Genomic DNA, 21647 nt, shown 5'->3' with positions numbered 1-21647 from the left:
GAGCATCTTTACTTTATATTACAGCTTTAGCCGTGCGACCCTATTGGAGGAAACAAGGACCAGATGATTGCATGCACAATGGTATTGTAGCTATGGTAACAGACCCAACAGGCATGAGGACGTGCACCTAATTGCTTGTACAAATTTTAAAAAGAGAGAGAGGGAGTAAGGAAAAGAGTGAAAGAGAGGGAGAAATATAAGTATTCAGTCAAATTGAATTGTTTCTTAGACGTCTTGCAGGCTTTTCAGCCATGAGAGGATTTGTTATTTAAACTTACACGTATGTGCTGTGTAAGGCGGTGGAAACAGCCCCGTTAATAAGCAAATGAATGCAAAGAAAAGAGAAGAGATGTGGGTGAACAGAATATTTGGAGAGAGAAAGAGAGATGATATTCCCTTTGTCATGCAGCTTAATCAGTTGCTTACCTTTCAAGTGGATTTCACACTTGCATGTCTGTTTGCGACCAGGGTCAAATCCGGCATACCCTTCGCACAATGACCAATTTTCCCTTCAAACTACACCAGCAGAGACCTGCAGCGTTGGCTGCCACTTCATCACATTTAATTTACACTATCTACGCTTAAAACTTACATTTAGGTTGCTCTATTTAAAAAAAACAAAAAACATATTTGTGCAAATCTGTCAAAATTACTATCACTTTGTTACTTTGTTCTTTTTCTCAACAAAATTCCAACCGCTTAGCTGTCCAAGTAACTTTACTGTGTATTGCTTTAACAGAGGTTAGTGCTCTTTTTATGTGATTTTCTACAAAAAACGGAGGAAACAATTATCTTTATTGAGGTAATCTAACATACTTCTGCACTTCTAAAGTTTATTTTATGGTTCTGCATGTATCTTCATTTCCATAAGTATTTGCCTATGCAGAGGGACTTACGCAACTTACGCAAACACGCTTGCATCCAGCTCTCCAAGGAACTAACAGTATGAAGCTCAGTCAATGAACGTGCGCTGACTGACTGAAAATTGGGCCATAACAGAAATGGGAGGAATAGAAGAGTTCACCACAAACAGTGGAAACACAAAAAAGCAAAAAGCACAGTTGGTTGCTACAGTGGATGCTTTTCCTTCTTTTTAACACTTCATTTCACATCAGCTTTTTGTATAACTTTGCTCTTCTCCATGGCCACTTGCTTGTGACAGTGACCCCCAGTGATGGGAAGCAGCTACAAAGTATCAACACGCAGCCAAAGATGGTTGCAATTACTGATAAGTCAAAGGAGCAATGTATTGACAGCATTTAGTAGAAGCCCTCAGGGATTAATGAAGGTCTGTTATCGTGATGGTGGTGCTAATGTGCATGCTCTGCATGTACATGGTTATTAAGGAAAACATCTCTAAGCGTTTTATGCATGGACAAGGAAAATAAGAGTCAACATCAGCTTTGACTGTGCATGCTTTTATCTAATTTTTAACTTCAGACTGTGCACAGTATTCTCGACAGCACTTTTCTACAGTTGACCACCTGATGTGCTACGATGTTCTTGACAGCACTTCCTTTGCATTTTTCATGGATGAAATGAAAACAGAAAATCCTTTCTTTAAAATAACTCGTGTTGACGTAGCCCTTTTTAAGGAACTATAAAAGATAGAAATAGCTACAGAGATGTCACCCATTGGTTTGTGAAGTCCCATTTTGAAGCCTTGAGATCAGCCTTTCCAGGAAAACAGATGTGATAAGAACAGGCGTGTCTGAAACATCACTTGCTCATTGGCTCATTGGCCATAGCTTGTTAGTAACAAGTCCTTAGCCAGAGAGTGGGGAGAAAATGCCACGGCATGACCAAAATTTCCAAAATAGATTTAGGTTTTTATTTAGTGTGACACAAAATAAGTTACTGAGTGCATAAACACAGCAGGGAAGTGTTTAACGGGCCAAACAGAAAAAAATATTTTCTGATAAAATTCTACAGGATCAGGAGTCTTTTTGCAATAATAGCCATCACCATCTAGAGGCACTTTTACATTGACTTCAAACTAATTCTATAAAACTAATTTTAAAGGCACCAAAGGCAATTGATTAGCTTTTCTGCCACAACAAAAAAAAAGGTTAATAACTATATCGATCAAATCAAAACAAGAATGATAACTTTCTGGTTCGGTCGAATTTGTCAATTTGTTGGCTTTCTTTTATTCCATACTTTCTGCTAAAGTACAAGTGCAAACTTTAAACATAGTGCATACATGGTTAGCACTTGTGATCTCTGCAATATGAAAGAATATACAGGGAATTATTTTTTTATGAAATGAACAACTTTTTATCAAAACCAGTCTAGCGTGACTGCCATAAAAATGCTTAAAGATGTAAAATAGAAAAACAACCAGAAGGTTAGTGCAGACTATTTATTTTTATATTTATTTATTGTCCACTTACTGTCAGTTACCAGAACTCAGACAAAGCAAATGTGCTTCAGTCTAGAGGAAAAAAAAATCTTGTCTGTTTACCACAAAAAATAAATAAATAAATAAATATTCTCATAGTTTCAGGGCAAAAGAGTATTCATTCACAGGCAGCATAGCAAAATAGGATTTCTCACAGCAACAGACCAATAAATAATTAAACAGACTGCTACAGTGATACTACTTATTCTCTCAGGGAGTAAGATGCTTGGTGTTTCCTTCATAAAGAAGAATGCACACTGTAATCTTACACTGGAAAATATTCTATTTCTCAGGTTGTAATGTTGCAGGGGTTTATGATTTGAAAAAGAAGACCAGGGAAAAAATCATCTATGAGCTATAAAATAAACCACAGGCCCTTTGAGCAGTTTGAAATCCTTTTGATTCAATGCTGGATACTTATCTGGTTTTATTGTAGAAACCTGCCCGTAAGACAGTTACAGTCTGCTCAATAAAAGTTCATCTTAAGAGCATGCAATCCAAATCAAATCACATAATTCCCTAGATGGGAACTGTAGTTCAACAGTCACCTTTGTTAAATACTTGAGAAACTTAAAAAAATCTCACAGTCTGAAAAAATATATTAGTATATTAATAAATGTAACACTCTTGTTTTTAAGTACTTTGCTATTTATTTTAGATGAAAGTTTGCTGCTTTGGTCTACTAAAGCACAGAAAGAAACTGGCACGTTTCAAGGCACTCTGAATTCAATTTACCTGTGTGTTTTTATTCCACAGAAAGCCAATTTTCAGTCTGTAGTGCTGTATGTGCTATAAGCAGGTCAAGGTGAGTACTCTACATCTGCAGTTTCCACTGCTAACACACTCCCACTGGAAATGAGTCTTATTCATTTTTCAAACAGCCTCTAGCATATCTGATAAAATAAAATATAAAAAGCAGCTCGGCCAAGCATTCATCTTTGATGTTTTGCAAAGAAATACTGTGGAAAGCTGCAGTCTGATTTCATGCATATTGTATTCCTTGTATTCCTTAGCAACGAATTGCAAGCAGCTCACTGGTTTTTGTAGCTACTTCTCATTCATGTCCATCTCTGTCAATTCCATACTGACTAAAACAATAGGACTGCACAAAATTGGATTCGATTTAGATTTGTTCTGATCATACATTTTCTGTAGCACCACTGTTAGGCCAAGCTGGGAAATACAATGTTTTTGAGTTCCTGAGCTTGCAGACATTATTTCAATCACTTACACTTTATACATTGTTTGATAACAGTTTTTTGTTTGTTTGTTTGTTTGTTTGTTTGTTTGTTTGTTTTAAGAAAAATAACTTTATCAATAAGATAATTATTTATATATAAGAAGGGTAAACCTTCAGGTAACATCATCTTTACTTTTGCTTGACCCCATTGCTTAAATTAGTTCAATTCTACATTGTGTACTGTTTTAGTTTTGCAGAGTGTAGCAACATCACCAATTCTAGTAGCTTTCAACAGAAACAAAGAGTAACAAAGAGTAACAACAACAGCAAACCTACCTTCTGTGTAGCTCTCTGTTGCTAACACTAGTCATAGGAGAGCAGAGACCTCTGCCTGCCAAAGATTACAAACCGATCTTGTTTTCATGGAGTAGAGAACAGTGCCCTCTTGTGGCCAAATGTCGACAATACATTTGTACCGATTGCATGTTTTATCTCAGCAGCATAATGGCGCCTGTCTCGTGGGAAAAAGACCTGAAGTAGCAGCTCTCCACAATAAGTCATGGAATATAAACTCACAATGAAAATACAGCTATTCTTATAACTATTAAATGATATCTTGATGACGAACACAGCGCAGGCGCGGTGGCCAAGTGGTAAGGCGTCGGTCTCGTAAACCGAAGATCGCGGGTTCGAACCCCGTCCGTGCCTTTTGTAGTATTAATTACTTTTAAACGTTAACTTTTGTGAGAGTAATTGCATTTGGGACCTTTTTCATTATTTTTCAAACAGTATATAGCTAGAAAATTAGCCACTGTAATCCAGGATGTTGAATACTTGCATTAATGTCTTGTCATACATTGAAAATACTGTACAAATAATACTTGGCTTGAGCTTGATAACTAAAAAAATATGTTTTTTTGTCATTTATAAACTAAAATAGCAGTTCAACATTATGAAATTTGAAATTCTGTACCCCATATCTGCTCAATAATTCTCAATGAAACACATGTTGGTCACATAGCACTGTGATCAGCTCTGAGACAGAATTAAATTCAATTTGTTACAAAATGTATTCAGAATCCACCCTCTTTCCTATATAGATAAAAGGTCCATAAATATTTGGACATGTTGTTTACATCACCACGGCAAATTTTAAATGAAACAATCGAGGTGTGCATATTTTCATCTATTTCAAATAATGCATTGATGAAAGTATTGTATTGAATGTTTAAGAATTTAAATACATATTTTTCAAAAAGGTTTTGATATTTGACTGACAAATGAGACCTGGTACTTTGTAATTCCATTACAAGCAGATAAAAGGTACTTGGCATCTGTTCATGGGAACAGGTCGTGCAATCAAATTCTTAATTATAAAAGACTATACTTACATATCGCGTAAGCAACCCAAGAGTTTCTAAGGACAGAGAAACAGGATATTCTTCAATAGTCAAGCCAGTCACTTGGTCTGAACTCAATATCACATTGTTCTCATGTACTGAAGACAAAACCAAAGACAAAGGCAGAGAGAGCAACAAACAAGCAGCAACTGCAGGAGGCTGGAGTAAAGGCCTAGCAGAGCATCTCAAGGAAGTAAATGCAGCATTTAGTCAAGTCTATGGATTCTACATTTCAGACAGTCATTGAGTACTTAAATATAGCCCGTTATATTTAAAATTATATTAGCTTGTCCAGTTACTTTTGAGCATTCAAAAATGTATAAAGGCTCAAAAGTAACTGGACAAGGTGTGATGTCTCTATGTGTATAGAGACATCACACCTTCTAATTTGAATTTTGGGATAAGATCAAATTACTGGCGCAATCAGTATCATGAGAACTCATTTCAATGCAAGGCATAACTGCAAAGAGCCATGGATGAAGATTACATGGAAATGGAAAAATCTGTAGTAGATTTGCATATTTACCCATGTGTTTAAACAGCTCTAGCAGAGATCCACATTTTCTTATTGAACACTATTATGACATCACGAGTGTACATTTTATTCCCCAAAAACATTTCATTAGCTCAAAAATATATATTTGTATTTTTTATGCTCTGCAAACATACCACTGATGGTAGACTAGTGCAGTTTCCTGGGTAACGCTTCGTGTTGCAGCATCAATGATTCATATCTGGTTCATGTTGCATTGCAATCACGTTCTGTGTGCTGAAGTGACCCTTTGTGAAATGAGAGGTGATAGAAGGAAAACAACTGGAAAATGCTGCAGTGCTTTGCAAAAGCTTTAATCAGTGATGTTGACAACACACCGCTGACGGCTGATTTTCAGACTCTGGCTACAATCACTGAGACTCAGTGCTACACTTCCTTGGTCCTAAATCAGCACCTTTGTCACTAAAAAATATCACATGGCAAATTCACTGGTTCTGGAAGGTTTTCTTGTCATGATTGTGAAGTGGAAATGTCTTTTTGACTCTATGAGCAGAAGTTTTCAGGAACATGTTTACGACAAATTTTCTAAGATGAGTTTTTACTTACATCCATCCAAGTATATAATGCTGTGGGCGTTTTTTCCATCCTAAGATTTGTTGCCTTCAACCTTGTGCTTAATGCTTTTAATTCAAGATTCAGCTCAAGATCTATACTAGTCACCCAAGATGACATATACCAGCATGTACGCATAATGACACAGTCTCACCTTAGTGCCTATGAGATCAGAAAAGCAATTATCGCCTTCAAAATAGCTTTGGCTTTCACAGCAGCTTTTAAAATCCTAATATAGTAAGTAAGATACTACAACCAAGACACTTAGTAAGCTCAAATAGCCTCTGGACTGCCTAATGACAGATGTTTATCGCTTTTCCCTCTAGAGTTTTCCGTCACAGGTGGAGGCTGTGTGGAGAAACATGGAGGAAAATACTTTGAAAATGCGTCTTCACACAGAATCACAGAGTCATTCATTAGTTTAAAAGGGCTGAGTCAGGGCTGTATTTCCAAATATAAAAAGTGCCACCCCAAGCTGAAACTTGAATAAATTCAGCTACTTGTTGCTTATATAATGACACATGGTATTTAAGTAGCAGGTTGTTATTACAAAGGGACTGTTAAGATTTCTACAGATTCTACTTTTCCCTAATTATAAACATTATTATTTTTGTGAATAATCCATGTGAAGAGCTGTATCATCTCTGTAATAGAATCCCCTTGAATTCATTTTCTGCCCTCTGCAATTTAAGCCTTAGAAAGAAGAAAAACACCACAAATGGAGTATAACAGGAGTAAAACAGGAGGAGGAGAACAAAGGAATCAGTAGCACGTGGCAGACTGGCAGCAGGTCTAGGCTGCGCTCACATTGATTTCCTTGTGGGCTGTATACTCTGCTTTCAAAAGAGATTTTTATACAGTGAAGGCAAGAGAAAGTGACCCATTCAACCTGCTCTTACATTCGGATCTCAGTTGGTAATTGTATTATGGAAATCAAAGTCCTTCAGTATCATCACTGAATTAGATGAATACAAAATCATCTGACATAGCATGTGGATAGCCTCCAGTCTAGCAAGGCATATCCACATATTTGTTTGTTGTTTATGTTTTGCGCCCTTTAAGCCAGACTTCACTGCGTGCCGTCTGGCTCTCCGTTGGGGACCCAAACAGTTGATTAAAGAATGCAATTAGCATGGAGCAGATTCTGTCAGCTCTCCTTTGGGGATTTAAATGCTATGAGTCGATGCACGATTTCTTCAAGAGGACCACATTGCTCTGCAAGATGCTAATATAGGGTCAGCTAAGACCAGGTTTTGCATTTGTATGCGCTAAAGGAAACATTATTTTCGGCAGTTTAAATGTAATGACTACCTAAAACTTACAGTGTATCTAAAATGTGTTTTAAAGAGAAACGGAATAAAATGTTTGTTCTTCAGAAACTTATAATGGCTAAAAGTGTTATTTTTACATATTTATTCATATTCATTCACCGTCTGTAGCAACCAGACCAGTGCGACCGAAGCTTTTCATAGTATTTATCTTTTCATTTTTACAGATGAAAATGAAAAGGAAAAAATAAAGAAGAAGAGTGGAATTTTGAGTCACTTTGTCTGCCATGCGGTGGATAGAGATGACTTCTTTAACCTCAGAGTTTACACATGGCCAAGCCTGGACACAATCACACAAGTGTTTTTGGGCTGTGACCCAGATTCTTAGTTCCAGTCCGGGACTTTGGGTGGAGCACTTTGGCGTCATCTCCCATTTCAGCCCACACAACTGAACTGCACTAATTCAAAGAAAACGTGTTTCCTATGTGAATTCCCTGACCAAGCTTACAGAAGTGTAATATCAGATAACATCAGATCAAGTAACGTTGAAGAAAGCTTTGGCTACTTTGATTACTGGCTGAGATACTCTTTACTGGACATCAGAGAGGAAATAAAGTTTTACCCCTTTTATCTAAAATTGGTCCCAAAACCAGAACACCAGTTGTGGATCCAAGAGAACATAAAACATTAATGCTTTTTAGTTAATATACTTTATTGAGTCAGTGACATGTTACTGATCATTATGAAGCACTAACAAGAGCTTTGTTTGGATGTGTAAAGATGCCTGCGTAGCTGTGGATGTGGCTCCATCTACAGGTGAATATCAAATGTGTCAGTGTATTTACATATAGCCTCCTGTTATGAAGAGGGCTGAAGATGTAAAAAAAAAAAAAAGTTTCTTTATTTCAGCGACTAAAGGAAACCATTGAAGAAACAATAAGATTCTGCAAGCAAAGTTTCCTAATGGCAACCCAGACAAAATCACCTGAGATCACCTTTAACCCTTATGAAAAGAAAAATTTAAAATTAAATATGTAAATCTTTTAATCAGTAACCTGTGTGGTATGCAGATGTGTGTACTTGTGGTAGGTATATTAATTAAGAAATAAAGCACGCAATATTCTAACAATCTCAAATTAGCTGGAGGAGAGAAATAAAAAGACTGAGTCACTATATACCTTAGATGAACAATCAAATCACAGACCAAATATTGCCGCAGCTGAGTCATTCTCCTAACCGCGAATCCAGGAAGTGGATATAGAGGCTTCAGGCCGTTGCACATGCAAAATCATTTGGTAGCTATTTAGGGATTATGAGGTAATCTGTACACATCATAGGAAAACACATGCAACTGTGACCATATTTTAAAACCTTAAAAGGAAGTAAACATGCAAGAGGTTTGAATTTTTTTTTTCAGTAATAAATACAAAAATAAAATTTGGCGCTGCTGCTGAGACTTTTCCCTCACTGGCTTTGGAAAAAAGTGGAGGAAGTCGTGTCAGAGCAGATTTTAAATATAAAGAAAACAACCCTCACCATTAGCTCAAGTGTGGGGAGTTTTTTTTTTTTAACTCCAGTAAATGAAATCCAGTCAAAAACACACCCAAAGCATAGAGTCAGCTTCACTGTTATGAAGCAGGCACTCCACTTCACAGTTCAGTAACACATGCTAGCCAATAAAAGTACTATTGTTAGGTCTGAGTATTTGATTGTTCCCTCTATTTGACTCGAGAAAGAAAATAGGTGGTGTTCATTTACTGTAATACGTTTTGTGTTTTTTATTAAAACAATTTCTGCAAAAGCAGAGTGACTGACTTACTGTAACGCTGCGTATATTAAAAGAAAAGGCACATAAGACACATAAAGATGTATTTATTGTGTCAGTAAATATTGCATGTAGGATGCTCATGGCCACATAGAAAATCTGGCCATAGTGCATATTTCCGAATGAAAGGTGCTTTTCTCAAACATTTGGCAGCATCTCTGTCACACTTGCACAGCAGCTTTTCGCATTGGTCCTTCAAATTATCTGCAATGAAGAACAGGATTTTCACTCATTTTCAGTCAATTTTTCATTAACATTGTGAATCTCTTTTTACGTTTTTCTGTTTCATAGCTACGTATACAAACATTTGGAGAACTCCAGCTATATTTTTGTTTCATTTTTAGCAGTTTGTCTATAATTAGAGAAGTTCAGTAACCAGTTATAAATACCATTTGGGTCATGTTTAAACCTAATAATGTACAGTGCTTAATAAATTTAGCAGACCAACACTCGAAGTAAGGTTTATGACACAGCTGACCTAAATTAATACTCTTGGTAATCACCAAAATCATTTTTTATATATTTCTGTCATGGTTAATCTGCCAGTAAGTGCAAGTTCTTTAGTCAAAACTAGATTTTTTATGTGAAAATATAATTATTGCTGTTATCCACGAAATTCCAAGTTTACTGTTATACAAAAACCATGTTATTATTTTTTGATTCAGATGCCAAATTACAGTTATTTCTAAACAGAAAAAAATTTAGTGAATGAATAATATGCTTGATTCATTTCTGACCTCTAGGAGAAACCCAGTGTGCTAGGTATAAAAACATGAATTCAGTTTCCTATTTGCCTAATAAAAAACAAAACAATTTTAAGATAAGACAGGATTTTGACAGATTTCTAAAATATTTGTTTTGTCTTGTTTTTTTTTGGGGGGGGGGGGGGGGGGGGGGGGTTTGACAGCTGGTCTTTTTGATAAGCAAATACTGTGCTTTATGCCATTAAGATATCCTGGATAAATCCTTCTTTTCTCCAATCAACTGTCTTCTTATTTGCTTTCTGTGTTTCACTATGGGAAAGCATGAGCAGCCTCATCCTTTCTGTGGCATAAACATGAAGGTGCAGGTGCCCACATGGCAGTTAAGCTGATTATAAGAGTGAGTGATCAAGGGCGATGACCATCTGACCACCAATTTCAAAATAAAATGAATAAATAACAGCGCTGCAATGTCAGTAATGGTCTCCGCTGGGGCATTCCTTTCAAAATTGTGTGCTTCTGCCACTGTTTGTCAGTAAGATTACACTAAAGCTATCTGTCTGCCTTTTGTGAATCCATCTAGGAGACATTGAGGGGTAGCAAAGGAAGATTTTATATTGGTACTGATCTCAATCTGAGTACAATTGGACTTAGTGAAGAACATCCTAAAATTCAAAGCCATGGAATTAATAAGAGCATCAGCTGTTTTAACTTTAAATCATGGATCGCAAAAAGAAAAACAAAAGAATGATAGAAATCGCAATACCACACTCAGCTGTCTTGTCCTCACAGGTCCACCGATACTGACTCAATTTTGTATAGCAGCCAAGACGTTCTGCATCTCCATAACAGCAATCATGTCTGTGGCAGCACCTGCACACAGACAGATTAACAACATGATAAATCCATTATTTTGAAAACTGAACTCGGCCCGATCTCAATCTAGGAAAGGCAGGGTAAAGAAAACAGTAGGTGGGTGGTTGCAAGGCTGTGGTTTAAATCACACCAGGACTATTTAAAAGGCAGGGCAGGATCACCACATGAGTTTTCACAACAGATAGTTAGAAGTTAACTGGCTTGAGGGGGTGAGATGTCTTGTGGTTAAGAAGGAAAAGAAGGAGACGGTAATTAGGATTTGGGTGTGGAATTTTTGGAGTAAGTATTGGACCGTGTGAGTCTGCTGAATTTACACAGCATTCCCTCCTTCCATCCCGTCGCACTGCATTTGTGGTTCACTCGACTCATTCAGAAGCGGAAACTATGCGTACACATCAGGATGTGGATAGACTGGGAAGAACCAACGGCATTTAGGAGGAGAAAATAATATGTACACATTATTTCCTCCTCCTGCGACGAAAGGCTAAACTTGACCTAAGTACTTGGAAGGATATTTTTTGCGAAGTGTAATGCCTAGGTTGGTTATATATAGTGTCAGCTGACTGTTTACATTTTGGAGTGCGCTATCTTCAGGTGACCAGATATACTATCCTCACCAATTTGTATTTTCTTCTGTCAGGTTCTTAAGGGAATGTGATAATAAATGCTGCCTCACCAGTCTGCCCTGTCCTTGGGCCAGCCTTGGCCGCCCAGACCACAGTAGCATCCGTACACCATATAAGCCAAAGCAGATCTCCCGGTGCTGCATTTGATTGCTCCTGCCAACTCAAGTAACCCTCGCTTTGTCCGCTGCGATCTGCGTGTTGCCGCAGAGGCCACAGTCACTGCAAAGAGACACAAACAACACAAGAGAAGGAAAGAAGTTATCTCTCTGTCCCTACACCGGTCCATGTACTATATATGCTTTAGTGATTTGGTATGCAACACAATCTTGATAAAATTATACATTAAAGAGTTGCAAAGACGTTTGTGCTGCTATTTGCTGGCTTTATATTGTAAAATGTATCTGCAAATTGGATTTAGGATATAAGAAACTTTCTGTAGCTGGAATTGAAATGTTCAGATGTCCGTTGCAATAGGTAACAGTACTCAGAGGACTGACTTTCCTGTTACTCTCCCTGAACACCATACCTAAGGCTTAAAATCACAGACAAGCACATACTATTTTACAGCAAAATCAACACAATTTGCTCCATTTCAAGTGCTCACTGAATCACTGTTCTTGTGTAAACACAGGTAGTTTTCCCCTCAAACATGCACTGACTACCTCTTGAAATAACTTCTTAAGCGTGTAGTTTTCACTATGCTTCCCTGTGGAGCTCTCTTTTAAAGTAAATAATCACCTTACCAGATAGCAGGAGAAGTATCCGATAAAATACTGCCATGGCATGCAACAGGTAGTTAAAAATCTCATCTGTAAGTGCTCTTCACTTCCACCCTCTGAGTGTAACATTGAAAGGAGTGGAGAGCTTTTTATAGATGCTGTTTGAATAATCTCCTGAGCGTAACTATTGGCTGGAGGCTAATCCAGTGTTTGTGAATCTATGCTCCCCCTAGTGCTTTATTGAAGTTGGATCAATGTTTGTGTTTTTCTTTCGTTTTAGCATTAACACTGCAATATTGAGAAAACAAAATGTTCTGTTTTTAGATTTTCTAGAGGTGTAAGATGAGTCGAAGTTTTATGGAAAGACACATATTATTGTTATTATCGTTATTATAAGAATTTTAAACATAGAAAAAAAGATTTTCAGCTTTTTTGGGGGGTTGACAGTGACATATAATCATTATTACATTCCCCTCCTTTGCCTTTGGAAAGCAATACCACCTACCCACTCAGAACATAGGGAGCATCAGGGGCTGCTAGGTGGGAAAGGTTTTAAGTCTACCGTAATATGTTAGCACTCGATCTCAGACAAAGAAAAAATTGTCCCTAGACCCTCTGAAAGGGTTTTTTTTTTCTAATTGGATGAATTGCATCCACAAACCAAACCAAACCAAAGCAGTAATGTGTTATAAAAGCAATGATGTTTTTATGTCTTTTTTCCCTGTTCCCTCTTTTTCCCTCTTGTCAAATGTCTTCTATCTCCTGCTAAAACCAGGCAAAGACCCTGTATATCCCTCAAGCTATCGTCCAATATCCCTTATAAATGTAGACCTTAAAATAATCTGCAAAGCTCTCTCAAAGAGACTGGAGAAAATAACCCCCCTCTTAATTCATCCTGACCAAACTGGTTTCATAAAAGGTAGGCACTCATCAACAAATACACGTAGATTACTTAATTTGATAGACTACTCATACAGTAAAAACCTAGAAACTATAATATTCTCTTTAGACGCAGAAAAAGCATTTGACAGAGTTAACTGGAAATTTCTATTTGCAACTTTACACAAATTTGGTTTTGGATCCTCTTTCATAAACTGGTTAAAAATATTATATAATTCCCCAACAGCTTGTGTTAGAACAAATGACCAGACATCCTCCAGCTTCTGTCTCTTGAGGGGCACCAGGCAGGGATGCCCACTCTCCCCTTCACTATTTGCAATTTTTATTGAACCACTAGCAGCAGCAATTAGACAGAATTCAGTAATTAAGGGCATAAAATGCAAGAACGTGGAACATAAAATCAGCCTTTATGCGGATGATGTGTTACTCTTTCTCCAAAATTCACAAACCAATATCTCTGGGGTGATTGAATTGATAAACTCTTTTGCAAGAATATCAGATTACTCAATTAACTGGTCAAAATCTACAGTCCTACCGATTAATTGCTCCTTCCATAATTCCTCTTCTACACCACTGCAATCGGGAAATATAAAATATTTAGGTATTAATGTTTCTCCCAAGCTTGCAGATCTAACTAAATTAAACCATATCCCACTTTTAAAGAAGGTAGAAGATGATCTGGCTAGATGGAAATGTCTACCCATATCACTCATGGGAAGGGTTGCCGCTATAAAAATGATGGTCTTACCAAAATTAAATTATTTATTCTCAATGATCCCAACTAAACCGCCACAAGATTGGTTCAGATCTCTAGATTCATGTATGTCCAAATTCCTTTGGAAAAATAAACCCCCACGTATAAGCTTAAAAACACTACAAAAGACCAAGGATAAAGGAGGACTAGAACTGCCTAACTTTCAGCACTACTTCTTAGCCAACAGGCTTCAGTTTATCTCAGGATGGCTAAAACACACCCTCTTAGATGAACCTTGGCTAGATGTAGAACAAGCACTCTGCAATAATCTAGAGATCTCAGACCTACCATTTATCAGCTCAAACATCCAACGACATGAATGCTTTAAAAGCATCAACATCAGCTCTTCTCTGACAGCATGGTGGGAGTTTCTAAAATTGACGGCGTCTTCATTAATCCCATGCAAACGTACACCTATCTGGAACAACCCTGACATATTACAAAACAATAATATGATAAACTTTTCAGATTGGAGTGATAAAGGAATCAAATATTTAGAACATATACTAGAAGGAACAGAATTTATTTCATTTGACGGACTAGTTACACAATATGGGATCAACAAGAAAAGATTTTTAGAATATCAACAAATTAAATCCATAGTAAAAAAGAAATTTAAACCGGGTCAAGTTGAACTACAAACACCACCAAGTGTGGTTCAATTTCTTACTCTTAAACCCCCCAAATTACTATCCAAAATATACAGAATGCTTTCTAAAACAGATGAATCAATATCACTTCCTATTGCAAAATGGGAAGCGGATTTATCAGTTAACTTAGACCTAAACTTCTGGTCTCAGATTTGCTTAAAAACCTTTCATCTAATTAGAAATCCCAGTCTTCAATTAATTCAATACAAAATATTACATAGAGTGCACTATACAGGTCATCGGATGTTCAAGATGGGCTTTTCGTCTACCAACAACTGCTCACACTGCCAAACCAATTCACCGGACAATTATATCCACGCTCTTTGGTTCTGTCCACCAGTTCAGAAGTTTTGGCGCGAGATATGTGAAGACTTATCGAAGTGTCTGAAATGTAACATTCCAACTTCCCCCTTAGTGTGTTTGTTGGGCAGCTTAGATAATGTCACTTCAGAAAAGAATATCGCCCATATGGTTTTCACTGCCCTATGCATAGCCAAGAAAACAGTCCTCATGAACTGGAAAAATAAAAATAATCTTAATTCTAACCAATATAGAAATTATCTATTAGATTACATTAGTCTTGATACAGCCTCTGCCACCACATCAGATCAATTGCTCTGGGCTCCTTTGATCAGCTCCATCACCTAGTGGGGGTGGGGGGTCATAGTTTGGTCCCGCCTTCACTGTTGTGATTGGTGTGGGGGTAGGGACAGGCTTAGGGCGTCGGGGGGTTCCCCGGAGGCATCTTCCTTGGGGGGCTCAACCCGGGGTAGCGGTCATGTCCGGTTAGGGGCTCTGTTGGCTCTCAGGTGACTGTTTCCTCGCGGCTGCGTGCAGCGGGGCTAGGGGAGGGTCTGTGCTGACGGACGTGGGTTACTGACCTGGTAGCCTGGCTGGCCCTGGGTGGGTCCGGGATGGGCGTGAGGTTCTGGGGGCGCTCCGTCTCTGGGCTGGGACCCGGACTGGGCCTCGGGGGCTTGGGTCCTGGTTGGTGTGTTGCCGGGGTTGTGGGCGGGTGGGTGCATGGGGGCCCAGCCCTGGAGCAGGGTGCCGCCGGTGCGTCGAGCCACCTGGGGGGCTCTTCAACTGGTGGGGGAGATTGTCACATCTTGCAGGAGCTTTCCTCTCCTCAGGAGCTCCCTCTGCAGGAGGGGGAGATACAGGAGAGGTGGAGGAAGATCTCAGCCTGGGTGTTTATTGTCTTATGTAGTCTGGAAGATGAGTGGATGGTGGGGTGGGTGCAGTTTTCTCTGTGGTGGGGTTGGGTGGACTGTCCCGGGCTCTGTGGGGCCAGGCGGCGCTGCTGCACTGGGCCCGGTCTGGATGGGCCTGGGCCCCCTCTCCCTGGCGGGTCGCGGAGTATGGGGGTGCCTACTGGGGTCAGCGGGGGAGCTGGCCCCAGGGAGGGGTCACTTGCCCCTCCCTTCCTTCCCTCCCCATCTCCAGCTGCCTCCCTCTTCCCGCTCCACCACAACCACCCACACATGCAGGGCCTTGGAGTAGGGGTATGTCACCAGGGTGCAGAGGAGGCTACCCCCCCTCTGTCCCCTTCTGGCTGCCTCTGCCTCAATTTTATCCCACAACTTAGACATTCACATTACTCACACTCTCATTACACATACATATAGGATCTTGGGGGTGGGCACGATACACGGAGTCCAAAGTACCATCAGGGTGTACACCCCACCCCTGGCATCGTTGCCCACCTCTCAATTTTAAATACACGTAGACATTGAGGGCTAGCAGGAGGGACCATGCGCTTACCTGCTGCTCTCTGGCAGGTAGCTCCATGCCCTCCTGGGTTTTAAATGCACCTTAGAACACACATGCATCAACATTACAATGAGCGGGTGGAGGGAGGTTTGGAGTCTTCTCTCACCCCCGTTCTCTGCGACCTGCTGGAGCAGGGGGGCTAGGAGGAGGAGTTGGCCGTCCGACTGCGGTCTGGAGTGTGGAGCCTTCCTGCTGCTGCGGAGTCGGGGCGGTCTGCCTCCCCCCACCGCAGGGAAAAGGGAAACACCACCTGGGTCTGGGTGCAGTTCCCCCCTCCAGGGGCGAGGGCACCTAGACCCGGTTTGTAGAGTACGCTTGGGGAGTGTGATCGTGTGTACAACGTCTCTTTATGTCTGTCTCCACGTTGGTTGAGTGTGGAGTAAGTGCATATGAGAGCATGAGGGTGGGAATGGATGTTTGTATCTGTGTGTGCCTGTATGTCTGTGTCTATATGTCAGGTTGGGTGTCAGGCGCCACCTCTCTGGGGACATCTCAGGCCCTCCAAGGTTTGGAGGCCTATCTCCCCCTACCACCACTTCCCCTGCCAGTGGCGGACCCCCTCAGACATCGGTGCGTTGGTGGTTCTTTGTGTCCGGGGATGGGCGTCCAGGTACACACCGGCTCACTCCTTGGCGGCCGCTTATCGGGGCCTGGAGCCTGGGGCTCGCTCGGGCCACTTCGGAGGTGGGGTGCCCCCGGCCTCTCGGCCTGGGGCTCGGTCACTCAGGCGCAGCTGGCTGCCGGCGGAGCTCACGGGCGCGTCACTGCAACTCCCCCTGGCTTCTGCTCCACAGCTGCTGAGTGAGCCCTCATCTGGGACTCTCCTCAGCTCTTTCCGGGACAGTGGCGCAGCTGCCCCTCTGTTGGTCTTCCTTGGTCTCTTGTGTTCTGGGGGCCTCTGGATGTCTGGAGTTTTGATCTCCTCCACACCTGCTTCACGCCCTGGAGGACGGGGCTGTGGCCCCCCCACACCCTCTAGCAGATTATTACATGAAGGAACCTTTTAAAAAAACAAAAAACAAGCGCATCCATGCTCACAGGTGTACACACGGGTGATCACACCCACAAACTACACCCTTTTTGGCTCCTACCTCAAAGCACACTGTGTTCTGTTGATCTTATGTGCTGCACAATAAGCAGGAGAGGAACTACCAGACCCCCGTCATCAACGAGTGCCCAGTGGAGAGAGTGGACAGCTTCAAATACCTCGGAGTTTACATCACGCAGGACCTGTCATGGTCCTGTCACATCAACACCGTGGTGAAAAAGGCCCGACAGCGTCTCTACCACCTCAGACGCTTGAGAGACTTCCAACTGCCCTCCAAGGTGCTCAGGAACTTTTACTCGTGCACCATAGAGAGCATCCTGGCGGGAAACATCTTAACCTGGTTCGGGAACAGCACCATGCAGGACAGACGAGCTCTACAGAGGGTTGTGCGGTCAGCTGAGCGCACCATCCGCTCCGAGCTCCCTGACCTGCACTCAATCTACAGCAGGCGGTGCTGGACCAAGGCCAGGAAGATCGTGAAGGACCTCAGTCATCCCAACAACAGACTGTTCTCTCTGTTGAGGTCAGGAAAGCGATTCCGCTCCCTGAAGACCAACACAGAGAGACTGAGGAGGAGCTTCTTCCCGCAGGCGATACGGTCTCTCAATCACACCACCACACAGTACTGACCCAAACATATTGTGTTTACACACACACTGGACTTTCTGGACTTTGGTTTTGCACAACACTGGTCACTATATTCTTCATTTCCGGTTAATACTTGTACAGCTGCTGTTATTGTGTATATATTTATTTATATTTAGATTTCTTCATACATTCTTATATAGTTCTATATTGTGTATTTTGTTGTACAGTTATTTTATTTTCAACTTTAATTTATATATTTTATCTTTATCTTATTCTTCCCAGTTAAATTTACCCTTCATTCTAATTTGTGTTGTACAGTTATTTCATTTTTAACCTTAATTTATATTTTATTCCTTCCTAGTTAAATTTACCCTTTTTAATTTTTCATATTTATTTCCTATCTTATTCATAGCCTTTTCCTTTTTTGTTTTCTTTAGGTCACGAGCAGTTGTCCAAGCATTTCACTACATATCGTACTGTGTATGACTGTGTACGTGACAAATAAAATTTGAATTTGAATTTGAATTTGAATAATGTTTAACATTTAGTATTTACTGTCATATTCCCATATATCATTGTGATGTTGTTTATTCTATTACTCTTGTTCTCTTCTGCTTGCTTTCTTTTTTCTTTCTCAGCAGGTGATCCAGGTGATTGATATATGCATTTTTTTTCTCTGCCCGTTCTGTTGGTTTTTGTCTTTTGCCCTTCTCCCCCGTCCCTCTTCTCAGCTGTTTCTCTTTCCCTCTTTCTTTCTCCCCTTCTTTCCCCCAGTCAAGTCTGTCCCGTATTCAGTAAGTGAAAATAAAATAAACAATAAAAGGTGAATCAAATGGACCATTACGGCAAGGCTGGGATGGTCAGTTTGGTAAAGTAAATCCGTTGGGCATCTTTCTTTGCCTTTAGACAACAATTCTGATGGCAAAAGAGCCAAACGGGACAGGCCAAAGAAAAAAAAAAAAAAAAAAAAAAAAAAGTCTTCTATCTGTAATAACAAATATGGCCGTTACTGCACTGGGTTGGATAGTGATGTTAAGTGCTTCTGACAGTGTTTTAAAAATCTTAGACCAGTATGTTATTAAAGCTGGGCATGACCAAAACATGTGGGTCAAGTGTTCTGACACCTGTTGTAACTTGCATATCTTACTCACTTCGCCGAAGTGAGTGTGATGTAAGATTTTGAACTGTCTTATACTTCATTTGGCACAGGAAGAGCTGTAATTCGGGCATTATAGAGCACTATTTTCAGCTTTTTAAATGTTCTGTCTCCATACAATAGTAAATAAAAACTAATAAAATATTTGTTCTTGGAGAATAAAAGTATGTCTTAGATCAGCTCCAGCACTCCCAACCCACTGAACCTACATGTTCCAAATGAGTTCAAACTTTTTAAACTTAAACAGTCATTTTAATACTATTGAAGAGTCATTGTATAGTCCACTCATACTTATGCATTTGTGTTAGTATTTGTAAGCTAAACCTGGACATTTTGGCCATATTCCATAATTTCAATATTTTTCCTGAACAATTCGAGTTTTTGTTGCCAGATGATCTACCAATGTATAATAGGATCATTATCCAATCATTTTCTATTTTCAGCTGGCTATTTTATATGTATTGTTTGGAGTTATTCAGCTAATTGTTTTCTATTTATTTATTGCTTTTAGATCAATTTTACACTGCCACAATCTTCCTGTCCACTGGTGACTCATTTTTCTTTTTAATCAATTTGTGCTTTACAGTACATTTCTAATGTTTTTCTGATTCAGCCATAACAAAAAAGAAAGAAAGAAAGAAAAGAAAAGAAAATCCCCCCTTAGCTGTTAACACACCTGACCTGCAAACTGCTAAAACCTCTGCCTTTTCTTAACAGTGTTCACACTTGGTGGTGATCAGTTATTAAGTGCATTTGATTAGCAGCACCTGGCTGCTATTTCGCCTCCTAATTCTTATGGAAGGGTGTACTTAGTTTTTCACACATTACTTCTGCATTTTGGCTCAGTTTTTGCTCAATAAATAACGATTTTGTGTAATGAGTCATGTTTTGTAGTTTCCTAATTTTAAGGACCCAGTTATTTTTATTTAATCCTGACATGTAAAAATGTAGAACTGAAAGAGGGTGTGCTTTCTTTTTACTATGACACTATCTGTTTTATTTTTTTAAACGCCACACAATTGCAACTTTTCAACTATCCCTTGGAAACTACAAAAGCACCATCTAAGTTACAATTACCCTTGGCTGAGAATCACCGTCTTAAGGTATAGAAGCTTTCAAACAGCACATCATTATTCATACGTCTCCACTTCTTCACAACAATTGCAACCAGACAAGCTAATTACGGTCATTAAACCCTAATAATATACCTTTTCTTCCTTAATTATAAAGAGATGTGCTCATGTGTCTCATCTGTCACTCTTCTTTTTCTAAATAAACAATTCAGTGAGGAGAACAGAAGAGGCTTTCACTGCTTAAAACTCTCAGCATATATTGCAGCTATCATTATTGTCTGTTTGATTTACAGAGCAGCACTTCAAGTGTCTAACTTCTGAAACTGTTTCAATGACAAATTTCAAGCCCGATTTGAAAATGGCACTGTGTTGTATCACTGCTTCTCATCTTTTTTATTATGTTTTTCTGAGAGTATTTTTCCAGATCTGTCACACTTGACTCTGTCGTCATCAATAATGTGCCAATGTCAGGGAAGCTAAATCATAAAAAGGATAGCTAAGACATACAGTATTCTTCACTTCTTTTGTGATTCGGCTCCTCGGGGATGCTTCTGCACAATATGAGATAAGCGCCTCCTCCTGGCAGTTATTACACCTGGCAGACTGCTTCCTGAGGCACACATCCTTCAGTTCTTGTTTATCCGATCAGCCTTATCTCAACGTAGCCATTGCCACAAAATATCCAGCCAGCAGTAGGATCCCATCAGGCTCAATGCACACTGCTGAAGATGTTAATGTTAAACATGAGCAAACTACAAATGTAAAATGAGTCAAATAGCACTAAGCACAATGGTGACATTCAGTGTGTTGCTTCTTCTTCTTTCTTTCTTTCTTTCTTTTTTTTTTTTTTTTATCATAAAACTCCCTAAAACTGGAAGCAATACTAATACATGAACAGCATTTCATCCTGGTTCAGACATTACAGTTTACCCAGTTAGGACAAACCTGGGTTTGTTTGATGAATGACTAGATGTTACTGTGAGTTACTAAACTGGTGTTATAATGAATTTGACATTTTAGTCATCATTTAGAAACTGCAGAAAGATGAAGGCACTTTTGAAGGTTTCCATGGTACCAGAGGATTACTGGCTTTTTACTGTTATTTAACAAAGAAAATGTCTTAAATGTTAAATATTTAAATGTGCGCTGTCTGCCCTGCTGACAACCTGTGGTCAAAATTTCCTGAATTCTCCAACTGAGTTTGGAAGGGAAAAAGAAGCAAATAACAGGTTGTGTGCTTGCTCAAAAAGATCTGTGCAGCTATGTCTTTTTTTTTTTTTTAATCAACCAACACTTAATATATACACACTAAAACCACTTTATGTCCTTATCACACACACTTTATGTGTGTGTGTGTATATATATATATATATATATATATATATATATATATATATATACACACACACACACACACACACACACACACACACACACACACACACACACACACACACACACACACACACACACATATTGGTGTACTACTTGTGGTCAAAACTTCCTGAATTTCCTGTATATATTATCACATCCTCTTCCTTTACAAAAACAGAATAATTAGTGTGTTGTGCAGACTTTGTTAGTAAAGTAACTTCGAGCTTGGT

The 21647-nt window shown here is 39.6% G+C and overlaps 1 protein-coding gene and 1 non-coding gene across 2 annotated transcripts; one reads left to right on the top strand and one right to left on the bottom strand.

The window, feature by feature from the left end:
- The first annotated feature begins 4217 nt into the window (after window positions 1–4217).
- On the top strand, window positions 4218–4289 carry trnat-cgu (transfer RNA threonine (anticodon CGU)). The gene has a single exon. It is a non-coding gene; the product is annotated as a tRNA-Thr (tRNA).
- A 4921-nt stretch (window positions 4290–9210) lies between these two features.
- pla2g10 (phospholipase A2 group X) lies at window positions 9211–12228 on the bottom strand. Its single transcript, XM_004552217.5, has 4 exons — window positions 12126–12228; window positions 11433–11601; window positions 10647–10753; window positions 9211–9383 (listed from the first exon to the last, which is right to left on the bottom strand). The coding sequence occupies exons 1-4, from the start codon at window positions 12160–12162 to the stop codon at window positions 9235–9237; spliced, it is 462 nt and encodes a 153-aa protein (XP_004552274.1). The 5' UTR covers window positions 12163–12228; the 3' UTR covers window positions 9211–9234.
- Between the last annotated feature and the right edge of the window lie 9419 nt (window positions 12229–21647).

The sequence above is a fragment of the Maylandia zebra genome, linkage group LG4 (assembly GCF_041146795.1).
Source record: "Maylandia zebra isolate NMK-2024a linkage group LG4, Mzebra_GT3a, whole genome shotgun sequence".
Lineage (NCBI taxonomy): Eukaryota > Metazoa > Chordata > Actinopteri > Cichliformes > Cichlidae > Maylandia > Maylandia zebra.
Note: the sequence above shows the minus strand (reverse complement) of the source record. Positions and strands in the feature narration are given on the sequence as shown.